Source organism: Lepus europaeus, chromosome 18, assembly GCF_033115175.1.
Source record: "Lepus europaeus isolate LE1 chromosome 18, mLepTim1.pri, whole genome shotgun sequence".
In the NCBI taxonomy this organism is placed as follows: domain Eukaryota; kingdom Metazoa; phylum Chordata; class Mammalia; order Lagomorpha; family Leporidae; genus Lepus; species Lepus europaeus.
Window position 1 is genome coordinate 34061645 of NC_084844.1, and position 15122 is coordinate 34076766.

Sequence of the window (15122 nt, forward strand, 5' to 3'; positions counted from 1 at the left end):
TGCCCAGCTACTGCTGGTGTGGGCATGTAGGGAGTGAACCAGTAGATGGAAGATCTCTCTCTCACTCCCATTCAAATAAATAAATCCTTAAAAAGTAATAATAAAAATTCTAAAATAAAAACTTCTTGCTTAGACTCCAGAGATGAGGGGCCAGTGCTGTGGTGTACTGGGTAAAGCTACCACCTGCAACACTGGCATCTCATATGGGCACTGGTTCAAGTCCCAGGTGCTCAACTTCCGATCCAGCTCCCTGCTAATGCACCTGAGAAAGCAGCAGAGGAAGGCCCAAGTCCTTGGGCCCCTGCACCCATGTGGGAGACCCAGATGAAGCTCCTGGCTTCGGCCTGGCCCAGCCCATTTACGGAATGAACCAGCAGATGGAAGATCTCTCTCTATCTCTCTCTCAAATAAATAAAGCTTTAAAAAAAAAAAGAATCCTGAGATGAGAGGGAAGAAACTCTACTGATTCAGTCCTTCCTTCAAATTCCTTTATATAAGATACTCCATTACTAGAAAAAAAACATTGAATATTCCCACTTTTAAGTATAAATTAGTGAGTATGCTTCTAATAATCACCACTTGATTGCTTTGTACTGGCAGTTAATGTGGGACACTCACATAGTTTCTTCATCAATGTCATTTTCTTCTGTGTTACTTGTTGCTGTGGAACTAGCAGAAGAACTGCTGCCATCAAGATGATTTACTTCATCTTCACCAACAAGATCAAGATCCAGATCTCCATCTGAAAGCTCATGCTAGATCAAAGCAAAGGAAACAAGATATCCATTCCAAATGTCCAGGCCATGACCAAGAGCCAAAGAACAACACAGTTAACAGAATTCTATTCCCTGCTCCTGTGGCGAGGCTGCTGAGTCCTATGGGGAAAAATTATACAACCACACTGGCCCCACCACTAATTTATGGGTACCAGTTTCAGCTAGGATCTGTGACTGGAAATGCTTCAGATATTCCACATCAGCTTCCAGAAAGGTTTCTCACAGACCAATGTTTCAAGTAAGCATTCAAGTCCTACTTAATTTTTATCATCCTTAAGGTCATTAAATAATCATGTCAACTATCTGCACGGAAAAAAAATTAAGGTTATTAAGCATAACTTCCCCAACTTTTCAGCTGTCCTACATGCAAAACACTACCTTTCCTTTTACTCAATCCATCAAAGGTGAACTGCTTCATTGCAACTCCTATTATCCTCTTAGTTTATCAATGAGCTTAATTTCATCTTCAATCTCTCTCCCCACAGGTATTTTTATTTTACCACAAAACTAAAGCCTCCCATCTTAAAAGTAACTACTAAAAAACCTTCACTTATCTCTGCAACCCTGTCTTACTTAAAAATAATAATTATGGGGGCTGGCACTGTGGCATAGCAGGTAAAGCTGCCACCTGCATTGCTGGCATCTCACATGGGCACCAGTTCGAGACCCGGCTGTTCCACTTTCAATCCAGCTCTCTGCTATGGCCTGGGAAAGCAGTAGAAGATAGTCCAAGTCCTTGGGCCCCTGCACCCGCATGGAAGACTGGGAAGAAGCTCCTGGCTCCTGGTTTTATACAGCTGCAGCTCTGGTTGCAGTGGCCAGCTGGGGTGAACCAGCGGATGGAAGACCTCTCTCTCTGTCTGCTTCTCCTTCTCTCGGTGTAACTCTTTCAAATAAATAAGTAAATCTTTAAAAATAATAATAATAATAATAATAATGGGGTGGGCATTGTGGTATAGTAGGTTAAGCTACTGCTTGTGATGCCAGAATCCCCGACTCAGCCACTCTGCTTCTGATTCAGCTTTCTGCTAACGTACTTGGGAAGACAGAGGAAGATAACCCTGCTACCCAGTGAGAAGCCACAGAAGAGTTTAGGGCTCCTGACTTTGACCTAGTCCAGACCTGGCTGTTGGGACCCTTTGGGGAGTGAACCAATGGATCAAAGATTTCTCTTTCGGCCGGCGCTGTGGCTCACTAGGCTAATCCTCCGCCTTGCAGCGCCGGCACACCGGGTTCTAGTCCCGGTCGGGGCACCGATCCTGTCCTGGTTGCCCCTCTTCCAGGCCAGCTCTCTGCTGTGGCTAGGGAGTGCAGTGGAGGATGGCCCAAGTGCTTGGGTCCTGCACCCCATGGGAGACCAGGAGAAGCACCTGGCTCCTGCCATCGGATCAGCGCGGTGCGCCGGCTGCAGCGCGCCAACCGCGGCGGCCATTGGAGGGTGAACCAACGACAAAAGGAAGACCTTTCTCTCTGTCTCTCTCTCACTGTCCACTCTGCCTGTCAAAAAAATAAAAAAATAAAAAAAAAAAAAAAAGAGAAAAGAGTGCTGGATTCAAGTCCCAGCCCCAATTAAAAAAAAAAAAAAAAAAAAAAGATTTCTCTTTCTCTGCCTCTCCTCTCTGTCACACTGCCTTTTGTATAAATATTTTTTAAAAAAACACATGAAAATCAATAAGAATTTTCAGTATCTTGTTCCTCCTACAATTGTATATTAGAAATCATGATCCTATTTTTGCCTCTTATCAAACACAAAATCAATCCAAAACTGGCTTATTACATGGTAATCTTCATTTTGAATCTTCTCCTCATCTTCGTCATCCTCTTTGGCCTCTCTTAGACAAGCTGCAGTAGAACCACCTTCAAGAAGAATGTCAGAGCATGACCCAGACTTCTTAGCTCGAGCATCAGGAGTGTCATCATTTTGGGGGCTAAGATGATTATCTGGTGGTGATAAATCTCTTGATTTCTGAGTTCGAGATAGTTCAATGGTAAGTCTCTTTTAAAACAAGAACAGCACAAACATTAGTCATAACACATACTATCTCTCTTATCTCCTTCTACCTAATTTTTGAGAAAAATCTCTAACAAAATAAATTACCCTATTTATTCTGATCCTTATCCTTTCATATCCAGCCCAAGCAAGATATACAATGAGCAAACTATATAGTGAATAAATGGCAGTGTGAAATAGTACACTTAACATGAAAATCTCTTAAAGCATATTTTTATTTATGTTTTTATTACATAAGAGGATTATCTAAATCACTGAGACACACAATAAGAACTGACCTCAAACTACATACAGCATGGCTATGTAATACAACTCTTTGTGATAAAGAAAATGTTCTATATCTGCAGTATGCAATAAAAGCTCTTAAAATGGGGCTACTGCATTTAAGGAATTGCATCCTAAAATTTAAGTTGAATTTACACAGACCTATGTAGTCAGTATTTATTCAACTGTATGATGCAGAATTAGAGGCTCAAATGTGCTAAGGATGGGGAAAGGATAAGTGGATTTCACCCTACAAAATTATACGCAGCAATAAGTATCTAAAATATAATTACAAATACAATAGGCCCAAAATAGGTAAAAACATGTTATTTCCTTACCTCTTTAAGATTGTTTATTTGTTGTATGTAACTTGTTTGTGCACCTTCCAACTGAGTAATATACCAGTGTTGGTCCCGGCATTTTTGGAAAAAAGTAGGTGAACGTACCTGAAACCTTAAAATACAGCTCAACATAAAAAATAATCCCAACAGCAAAATACTACTAAGCTAGATGATTCTAATTTTAGCTTATTTGGTTATGTTATACAACAAATATTCTAATGCGCTCAGAGTTCCTGCAATTCACTGCTCAGAATTATACATGTAGTCCACAAATTATAATGACATTAGGTTCTCAAAAATCACTTGTCTAAACTCACAATGTACTTTTCTAAAGAAGTAACATTTTATGGTTAAGCTCTATACTAACATACTAAAGTACATGTATTATAAAAATGTAGTTCAAACACAATGATGATAATGAATAGTGAAAATAAGACCACATTATGTAGGAAGGAGAAGATAATGCTTTTCTGCCCCTTTTCATGCCTGTGTCCGTTCCTAGCCAAATATGTTAAGTTTAAGTGTAGTCTTTGGATTTCTCTATTCTATCTCATGTTCTCATATTTCCTGCTCCTCAACCACGGAGGACTGCTTTATTATCCTCTGAAGATTTATATGTTCTAATATAAATCTGCTGTGGCTCAGTGGGTTAAAGCCACAGCCTGTAGTGCCAGCTTCCCATGTGGCTAGAGCTTTGAGTCCTGGCTACTTCACTTCCAATCCAGCTCCCCGCTAATGCACCTAGGAAAGTAGTGTAAGATAGCCCAAGCATTTGGGCCCCTGTGAGACTGGAGGAAACTCCTGGCTCCTGGCTTCAGCCAGGCCTAGTCCGGGCTATTGCAGCCATTTGGGAAGTGAATCAGTGGATGAAAGGTCTCTCTCTCTCTGTCTCTCCTTCTCTCTGTAACTCTGCATTCCAAATAAATAAATTTTTGAAAAAAAAATACACAATTTTCATGTCAGTTAAAAATTTTAAAAAGGTAAAAGTTAACTTTCTCTTTCAGTGAAAGAAAAAGGTATTTATATACATAGAAAACCCTTAATGTTGGCCGGCGCCGTGGCTCACTAGGCTAATCCTCCACCTGCGGCACCAACACCCCAGGTTCTAGAACCAGTTGGAGGTGGCGGTTCTGTCCCGGTTGCTCCTCCTCCAGTCCAGCTCTCTGCTGTGGCCCGGGAGTGCAGTGGAGGATGGCCCAAGTGCTTGGCCCCTGCATCCGCATGGGAGACCAGGAGGAAGCACCTGGCCCCTGGCCATTTGGGGGGTAAACCAATGGAAGGAAGACCTTTCTCTCTGTCTCTCACTGTCTAACTCTGCCAGTCCAAAAAAAAAAAAAAAAAAAGAAAAAGTAAAAGAAAAACCTTAATGTTTTAATAATTACAAATAAAACTTTTACTACAATTATTAATTCAATGAGGTTTAAATTTTGAACAATCACTAAATAAGTATTATGAATAATAGGATAACTAAAAGCCCCCTCTGAACAAACCCCACAGCAACTTATCTGTATAGCTATTACAGAGGACAGCGCTGTGGCATAAAGGGCTAAGTCTCCGCCTATGGCGCTGGCATCCCATATGGGTGCTGATTTGTGTTCCAGCTGCTCCTCTTCCATCCAGCTCTTTGGGAAAGCAATGGAGTATGGGCCAAGTGCTTGGGCCTCTGTACTCACATGGAAGACTGACGAGAAGCTCCTGGCTCCTGACCCGCCCAGTTCTGGCTCTTGCGACCACTTAGGGGAATAAACCAGCAGATGAAAGATCTCTCTGACTCTCCTCTCTAACTCTACCTTTCAAACAAATAAATCTTTAAGGGGCAGCACTGTGGCGCAGTGGGTAAGTCTTCGCCTGCGGCTATGGCATCCCACATGGGCGCCGGTTCTAGTCCCAGCTGCTCCTCTTCCAATCCAGCTCTCTGGTATGGCCTGGGAAAGCAAAAGAAGATGGCCAGGTACTTGGGCCCCAGTAACGGCATGGAAGACCCAGAAGAAGCTCCTGGCTCTTGGTTTTGGATTGGCGCAGCTTCTGCTGTTGCAGCTACTTGGGGAGTGAACCAGCAGATGGAAGACCTCTCTCTTTCTCTTTCTTGCTCTCCCTCTCACTATAACTCTACCTCTGAAATAAATAAATAAATAAACAAACAAACCTTTTTAAAAAAAATCTTTGGGGCCAGCACTGTGGCACAGCAGGTTAAAGCCCTGGCCTGAAGCACCAGCATCCCATATGGGCACCAGTTCTAGTCCCGGCTGCTCCTGTTCTGATCCAGCTCTCTGCTATGGCCTGGGAGGGCAGTGGAAGATGGCCCAAGTCCTTGGGCCCTTGCACCCATGTGGGAGACTCGGAAGAAGCTCCTGGCTCCTGGCTTCAGATCGGCACAGCTCCAGCCATTATGGCCATCTGGGGAGTGAAGCAGTGGTTGGAAGACCCTCTCTGTCTCTACCTCTCTCTGTAACTCTGTCTTTCAAATAAATAAAATAAATCTTTAAAAAAAAATCTTTAAAAAAATTAAGCTTATAAAACCTTTCACCTAAATGTAATATATAAAGTGAAAAAATAAACAATCTTTCACTATTCTTAGATTTTAAATGGTAAGGCTGCTAAAAGTTCAATAGATAAATGGGACATTACTACATTTAATAGAGTATAAGATGGTTATCCTTAATCTGAAATGCTTGAGACTAGAAGTGTTTCAAATTCCATATCTTATCAGATTTTGGAACATTTGGATATATATATATATATATATATATATATATATATATAAAGAAATATCTTGGGAATGGAACTAAGCAAGAAATTCACTTATGTTTCATGTACACTTAGGGTACATGGCAAGAGATAATTTAAAATATTTTTAGTGTGCCTGAGTCACATTAAGTCAGGTGTGGAATAATCCTCTTATGGTATCAGGTCAGTGCTCAAAAATTTTCATTTCAGAGCATTTGGGATTTCGATTTTATGATTTGGGATGCTCAATTTCTAGAGGCTTCCTTTTTAACAGAATTATTATCTACAGATGGAACAAATTTTTGGTATTGATTATCCACTGACTACACAAGACCCCTAAAATATAACAATTAAAAAAATGGTGGGGTTATAGCCAGTATGAGTTTCAATATTCATCTTTGCTAAATTAATACTTTGAAATAAAGTTCTGAGGTATTATTCCCCAATGACAAAAGCCACAATATCACGTTTTCTATTACCTTAGTATTACTGTATCATTCTGTCGATTCAAGTATCCTTCATTTGCAAGTAAGTCCAAACGGAAAAATCTATTATAGCCCCAGCATTCTCCAACTTCGAAGTCAGATGCAAATTCTCGAATGATATTTTTGGTAGGATCATTGCAGGACTGGTGAACCATCTCTACACGATATTCATATCTAAATTGAGAAACAGAACATGATTATAGAGTTAAAGAAAGAATGAAAAATAGGCTCATCTAAACATTAAGCCATGGAGTAATTACCTGAGAATTAAGTCACTGTCACATAGTTACACTTCTTTAAGAAAAGATTGCACTACTTACAAAACCAGCCGTAATTTGTACACTGGCAAAACAAGACTGACAATAGATCTTATTTTCCTCATAAAAATGTTTAGGCCGGTGCCGCAGCTCACTAGGCTAATCCTCCACCTGCGGCGCCAGCACCCCAGATTCTAGTCCCAGTTGGGGCGCTGGATTCTGTCCCGGCTGCTCCTCTTCCAGTCCAGCTCTCTGTTGTGGCCCGGGAGTGCAGTGGAGGATGACCCAAGTGCTTGGGCACTGTACCCACATGGGAGACCAGGAGGAAGCACCTGGCTCCTGGCTTCAGATTTGCGCAGGGCGCTGGCCGCAGCACGCTGGCAGTAGCGGCCACTTGAGGGGTGAACCAATGGAAAAAGGAAGACCTTTCTGTCTGTCTGTCTGTCTCTCTCTCTCTCTCTTTCACTGTCTAACTCTGTCAAAAAAAAAATGTTTACCTACATGCCAGATATAAAACAGCACCTTGAAAAATATAATAAATTTTGTTTAAGTACTTCAAAGCTACTCCTGTCTTACCAATGCTGCAAATTTTTCCATATATTAATTACTTACACTTATTCACATATGAATATTCTGTCATTTCTAACACCTTCTGAGGCTAACCACCACACAACTTTAAAACACACGTTTTTTGTTTTTTGTTTTTTAATTTTTTTTTTTTTTATTTTTGACAGGCAGAGTGGATAGTGAGAGACAGACAGAAGAAAGGTCTTCATTTTCTGTTGGTTCACCCCTCAATGGCCGTTGCGGCCTGCGCACCATGCTGATCCAAAGCCTGGAGCCAGGTGCTTCCTCCTGGTCTCCCATGCGGGTGCAGGGCCCAAGCACTTGGGCCATCCTCCACTGCACTCCTGCGCCACAGCAGAGAGCTGGACTGGAAGAGGAGCAACCGGGACAGAATCCGGCACCCCGACTGGGACTAGAACCCAGGGTGCCGGTGCCGCAGGCAGAGGATTAGCCTAGTGAGCCGCGGCACCGGCCAAAACACACGTTTTTAAATGCTCTGTTTTTCTAATCAAATTATAATAAAGCAACTTACCATGGATTTCCGAACTTTGAGGCTATATAAATTTTCTAACACAAAATAAGTACATTTGGGAAAGTCAGTACATTCCAATTTACATCTTAGTGTATAAAGTATTTTCAAAAATTATTTACTGGTGCTGGCACTGTGGGGTAGTAGACTAAGCCTCCACCTGCAGCGCCGGCATTTCATATTGGTACCAGTTCATGTCCTAGCTGTTCCTCTTCTGATCCAGCTCTCTGCTTTTAGTCTGGGAAGGCAGTAGAGGATGGCCCAAATGCTTGGGCCCTGCACCCACCTGGAAGACCTGGAGGAAGCTCCTGGCCCCTGGCTTAAATTGGCCCAGTTCCAGCTGCTGTAGCCATTTGGGGAGTGAACCAAAAAGAAGACCTTTCTCTGTGTCTCTGTAACTCCACCTCTCAAATAAACAAAATACTGTTAAAAAATCATTTACTTTTCACTTTATTTGAAATGCAGAGAGACGAGGAAGGACAAAGACAGATTTTTCCATCTGCTGTTTCATTCCCCAAATGCCCACAATGGCCAGAGCTGGGCCAGTCTGAAGCTTGGATTTGCAAACTCAATCCAGGTCTCCTATATAGGTATCAGGGACCCACATACTTCAGCTATCACCTGCTGACTCCCAGGATTCACATTAGCAGGAAGCTAGAATCAGAAGCAAGAGACAGGACTTAAACCCAGGCACTCATTAGGATGCAGGGATCCCAAGCAACAACTTGACTGCTGGCACCAAATACTACCTTCTCTATTGTACAAAATGCTTAAGCCTCAAAAAAGATTAAAAAGACAGTCTGTAAAGTGTTGTGTATTGGGGCCGGCATGGTAGCATAGCAGGTAACGCTGTTGCCTGTGGTGCCAGCATCCCATATGGGTGCCTGTTTGAGTACTGGCTGTTAAACTTCTGATCCAACTACCTGTTGATTTGCCTAGGAAAGTGGCAGAGGATGGCCTGAGTGCTTGGGTCCCCGCACCCACAGTGGCAGACCTGGAAGAAGCTCCTCGCTTCAGATCAGCCCAGCTCCAGCCCTTGCAGGGATCTGGGGAGTAACCAGGGATGGAAGAAGATTGATCTCTCTCTCTCTTTCTTTCTCTCTGTAACTCTGCCTTTCAAATAAATAAATGTATCTTAGAAGAAAACAAAAAAGATAAAACTGTTGTGCATCAAAAGACACTGGGGTGGTCCTGGTGGTGCGGTGGCTTAGCTAAGCCATCACTTGGGATGCCTGCATCCCATATCAGAGTACTTAGGTTTGAGTCCCAGCTGCATTGCTTCTAATCTAGCTCCCCACTAACGTGCTTGGAAAAGAGAAGATGATGGCTCAAGTACTCAAGTTTCTACCACCCAAGTGGCTCCTGGCTTTGGCTTTGTCCATCTCTAGCTGTTGTGGTCATTTGGGCAGCAAACCAGCAGACAGAAGATCAATCTTTCCCTCCTTCCCTAACCCCAAATTTCAAATAAATAAAAATTTTAAAGTATGTTATTTGGCTTTCAAATATTTTGCATTTTCAAAACATCTATAATTGAAATCTCCATTTTGGTCAGAAAACATACTTAAAATGATCTGAATTCTTCTGAATTTATTGAGACATGCTTTATGGCCCAAGATACGTTCCAGGTAAATATTCTGTGTGAATTAAAGAATAGTTTGTATTATACTATTGATGGATGGAATATTCTTTTTTTTTGGACAGGCAGAGTGGATAGTGAGAGAGAGAGAGAGACAGAGAGAAAGGTCTTCCTTTTTGCTGTTGGTTCACCCTCCAATGGCCGCTGTGGCCGGCGCATCGCGCTGATCCGAAGCCAGGAGCCAGGTGCTTCTCCTGGTCTCCCATGCGGGTGCAGGGCCCAAGCACTTGGGCCATCCTCCACTGCACTCTTGGGCCACAGCAGAGAGCTGGCCTGGAAGAGGGGCAACCGGGATAGAATCCGGCGCCCCAACCGGGACTAGAACCCGGTGTGCCGGCACCGCAAGGCGGAGGATTAGCCTGTTAAGCCACGGCGCCAGCCGATGGATGGAATATTCTATAAATATCAAGTCAAGTTGGCTGATGGTATTACCTAGTGCCTGGTACTTGCTCGGGGCCAATAAATCATATTCTTCAGGATTTTCTGTCCACTTGTTGGCATACTGATTTAGAGAAGATTTGTCTAAATCTTGTAATTCTATCAGTTTTTTTTCTTTTTTTTTAAATTTTTTTTTAATTTTTTTTTTCTATCAGTTTTTGTTTCATAAATCTTAAAGTCCACTTATTAGGAGTATAAACATGTTTAGAAGTATGTGCTCTTGATTAACTCATCATTTCATAACTATGAAATAAGCTACTTTATCCTTGGTAATATGAGGATACTTTGAGCCAACATTGTGGCATAGTGGGTTAAGTCACCACCTGCAACATAAGGATCCCATAGGAGTACTGGTTCCAGTCCTGCTGTTCCACTTCCAATCTAGCTCCCTGCATATATGCCTGAGAAAGCATCAACAGATGATCTGAATTCCTGGACCCCTGCCACCCACGTGGGAGACCCGGATGGAGTTCCAAGCTCCTGGCTTCAGCCTGACCCAAACCCAGCCATTTTAGCCAACTGAGGAGTAAACCAGCAGATGAAGGATCTCTTTGCTTCCCTTTGTAACTCTGCCTTTCAAATAAATAAATCTTCATCTTTTTAAAAAAGATTTATTTATTTATTTGAAAGGAAGATCAACAGGGAGAGATGACAGGGAAAGAGAGATATTCCAACTGATGGTTAAAATGTTCCCAACAGGTCGGTGCTGTGGCGAAGCGGTTATCGCCCTGGCCTGAAGCCCTGGCAACCCATATGGGTGCTGGTTCTAGACCTAACTGCTCCACTTCCTGTCCAGCTCTCTGCTATGGCCTGGGATAGCAGTAGAAGATGGACCAAGCCCTTGGGCCCCTGCACCCCTGTGGGAGACCTGGAAGAAGCTCCTGGCTCCTGGCTTCCAATCGGCACAGCTCCGACCGTTGTGGCCAGTTAGGGAGTAAACCTTCAGATGGAAGACCTCTCTCTCTCTGCGTAACTCTGACTTTCAAATAAAAGAAATAAATCTTTTTTTTTTTTTTTAAAAAAAAAAAAAAGAGGTCCCAACAGGTCGGCGCTGTAGCGTAGCGGGTAAAGCCACCATTTGTAGTACCGGCATCCCATATGGGCACCAGTTCAAGCCCCAGCTGCTCCATTTGCAGTCCAGCTCTCTGCTTTGGCCTGGGAAAGCAGAAGATAGCCAAAGTCCTTAGGCCCCTGTACCCACGTGGGAGACCTGGAAAAAGCTCCTAGAGCTCAGCTTCGACCGTTGCAGCCAACTGGGGTGCGAACCAGCAGATGGAAGATCACTCTCTCTCTCTTTCTCTCTCTGCCTCTCCTCTCTCTTTGCAACTCTTTCAAATAAATTAATAAATCTTAAAAAAAAAAAAATTCTCAACAGCCATGTCTGGGCCAGACCAAATCCAGGAGCCTAGAACTCCATTCAGGTCTACTATGTGAGTCAGAGGTCCATGTCCATGGGCCACCTTCTACTGCTTTCTCAGGCATATTAGCAGGAATCTGGACAGGAAGCAGAACAGCCAGAACTTGAACCAGCACTCCAATATGGAATGCTGGCATCACAAGTAGCAGCTTAACTGGATACACTACAATCTGCCTTTTAATTGGAGTATTCAGACTATTTGCAATAACACATTTTGGTATTTTTTCAAATGTTGCTACTGTCTCCCTGTTTCTGCCTTCTTTAAAGATTTTTTTAAATTTTTATTTATTTATTTGAGAGGTAGAGTTACAGACAGAGAGAGGGGTCTTCCATCCACTGGTTCACCCCACAAATGGTTGCAACTGGAGCTGGGCCAATCTGAAGCCAGGAGCCAGGAGTTTCTTCTGGGTCTTCCACATGGGTGCAGGGGCTCAAGTACTAGGGCCATCTTCTACTGCTTTCCTAGGCCACAGCAGAGAGCTGGATCGGAAGTAGCCATGATTAGAACCGATGCCCACGTGGGATACAAGCAACACAGGTGGAGGCTTTAGCCCACTATGCCACAGCGCTGGCCCCTTTTCTGACTTTTTTATAATCAAGTATTTAATTGTATATACTTTGTTGCTGTCAGTGTTCTATCAGTAATTAAGGAAGTGGCTTTATAGCTTATAATTGTGATAGGCTAAATCATGACACCCCTTTCTCTACAAGATTTTCATATTCAAAACCCCTGAACCTATTAATGTTATCTTCTATGGCAAGGAAGTGAGCATGCTACTGCGATTAAACTCAGGATTCTGAGATAAGGGGAACCATACTGGTGGAAACTAAATGTAATCTCAAGTGCCTTTGTAAGAAGAAAGCAGAAAAAGATTTGACAGGGACAGAAAAACACCAGGCAAGGATTCACAGAGGCAAAGACTAATCAAGCTGCAAGCCAAGGAATACTGGCAACCACCAGAAGTTGGAAGAAGCAAGGAGCAGATTCTCCCCTAGAGCCTCTGTAGCAAGCATGACCAGCACAATTTGGGCTTAAGGATTGTTTTTAGATTTCTGGATTGCAGAACTCCAAAATGCTAGAGTGTTAATACACAAAGTTTGCAAAAATTCATTACCGTAAGTTTGTGATAATTCATTAGAGCATGCCAAGAAAATTAATACCACATAGTGTGTGTGTTGAGCTTATCAGAGTCTCATTTTCATCGATATTATACCACTGCACATATATATAGTGTCAGAATCTTTAACGTTATATATCTATGCCTTTAGTAGCTTTGGCCTTTGAATTATATCATCTTCACACTTTTACTTCTATGTGTTATTAACCTAAAAATACAATTTTATCATTTCTGTTTAAATTAATCCTTTTCTAGTGATTTTTTTTTTTTTTTTTTTTTTTTTTTTTTTTTTTTTTTGGACAGGCAGAGTTAGACAGTGAGAGAGAGACAGAGAGAAAGGGCTTCCTTTTTCCGTTGGTTCACCCCTCAATTGGTTGCTATGGCCGGCGCATTGCAGCCTGTGCACTGCACTGATCCAAGTCTCCCATGCGGGTGCAGGGCCCAAGCACTTGGGCCATCCTCCATTGCACTCCCGGGCCACAGCAGAGAGCTGGACTAGAAGAGGAGCAACAGGGACAGAATCCGGCGCCCCAACCGGGACTAGAACCCAGGATGCCGGCGCCACAGGTGGAAGATTAGCCTAGTGAGCCACAGCACCGGCCCTTTTAGTGATATTTTAATACTAATGTTTTAATTTTGGTCCACAAAATTGCCACTTTTGCTGTTCTTCTTTCTTTAGTTCAGATCAAGATATCCAATTGGCATTATTTCGCTGCTACCCTAGTAATAAGCTTGCACATTTCTAGTAGTCTAGAGGTATCAAAATATGTCTAAAAAGGCCTCAACTTCACTTTTATTTTTTAAAAGATATTTTTGCTGAGTATATATTCTAAGTTCATAGAACTTTTTCTTTGAAGTTCTTTTATGTTATTATCATTTCACCTGTATTATTAAAAGAAAAAAGATTTATTTATTTATTTGAAAGGCAGAGTTACACAGAAGCAGAGGCAGAGAGACTGAGAGAGAGAGGCCTTCCATCCACTGGTTCACTCCCCAAATGGCTGTAACAGCCAGAGCTGGGCTGATCCAAAGCCAGGAGCTTCTTCTGGGTCTCCCATGTTGGTGCAGGGGCCAAGGACTTAATTAGGCCATCTTCTACCACCTTACCAGGCCACAGCAGAGAGCTGGATCAGAAGTGGAACAGCCAGGTCTGGAATTGGTGCCCATATGGGATGCAGGCACTACAAGCAGTGGCTTTACCAGCTATGCTACAGTGCTGGCTCCTTCACCTATATTCTTTCCTATGGGAAATCTGATTTCATACTTATTTCTGCTTTCCATTCATGTATCTTTCTTTTCACTGGCTGTTTTACAGAATTTTGTCTTTACCACTGATTTTGAACAATTGCAGTACAATGTTCTTTGGGGTTTTCCTCATGTTTCATGCACTTGTAGTTTAATAAACTTCCAGGATCTGTTCGCTTAAAGCTTTTATCAAATTTGGAAAAGTTTACGATTTCTTCAAATATTTCTTCTCAGAGACCCCAATTATCTGGACTCGTATATTAAGCTACTTGAAGCTTTTCCACCATTTTGTAATTCTTTTCTTTATGTATTATTATTGATAATTTCTACTGCTTTGCTTACAAATTCATTCATGTTTTTCTTTTGAAATATCCAATTTGTCATTCATCTCATCCAGTTCAATTTCCATCACAAGCATAGTTTTATTAGAATATTTTATATTTTTCATTTCTCCGGCTTTGGATTGGCGCAGCTCTGGTCGTTGTGGCCAATTGGGGAGTGAACCAGCAGATGAGAGACCTCTCTCTCTCTCTCTCTCTCTCTCTCTCTCTCTCTGCCTCTCCTTCTCTCTCTGTGTAACTCTTTCAAATAAATAAATAAATCTTAAAAAAAAAAAAAAAAGATTGTCTTAAGTGTCCTTCTCTCATAATTCTAACACTGTGTTGGTTCCTGTTCAGTTTTTTTTTTTTTCTTTTTTAAGATTTATTTATTTATTTGAAAGTCAGAGAGAGAAGGGAGATGTCTTCCATCAGCTGGTTCACTCCCCAGTTGGCCACAATGGCCGGAGGTGTGCCAATCTGAAGCCAGGAGCTTCCTCTGGGTCTTCTATGTGGATGCAGGGGCCCAAGCAGTTGGGCCATCTTCTACTTCTTTCCCAGGTTATAGCAGAGAGCTGGACTGGAAGTGGAGCAGCGGGGACTCAAACTGGCGCCCATATGGGATGCCGACATTGCAGGGGGCAGCTTTACCCACTACCAGAGCGCCGGCCCCTCCCCTTCAGTTTTAATTGATTGATTCTCCTCCTTATTATTGGTTATCTTTCCCTACACATTTGCAAACCCATTAATCTTTGGTTTAACACCAGATACTGTAGATGTTACTTTGTTAGGGCCAGTATTGTGGGGCAGCTGGTTAAGCTGCAGCCTGCAACATTAGCATTCCATACAAATGCCATTACAAGTCCTGGCTGCTCCACTTCCAATCCAGCTCCCTGCTAATGCTCCAGAGAAAGCAATGAAAGATGGCCCAAGTGCTTTGGCCCCTGCCACCCACACAGGAGAACCAGATGGAGTTCCAGGCTCCTGGCTTTAG

At 42.5% G+C, this 15122-nt stretch overlaps 1 protein-coding gene across 2 annotated transcripts in view; it reads right to left on the reverse strand.

Annotated features, from left to right (window-relative positions):
* The window catches only part of TRIM37 (tripartite motif containing 37), a 177555-nt gene that overhangs the window by 94157 nt on the left and 68276 nt on the right, over window positions 1-15122 (reverse strand). For both annotated transcript variants that reach the window (XM_062216752.1, XM_062216753.1), the window contains exons 13-16: window positions 6599-6778; window positions 3390-3504; window positions 2554-2772; window positions 619-755 (exon numbers count right to left, since the gene is read on the reverse strand). In XM_062216752.1, the coding sequence (XP_062072736.1) occupies window positions 619-755; window positions 2554-2772; window positions 3390-3504; window positions 6599-6778 (651 nt within the window). The remainder of the gene's footprint in view (window positions 1-618; window positions 756-2553; window positions 2773-3389; window positions 3505-6598; window positions 6779-15122) is intronic.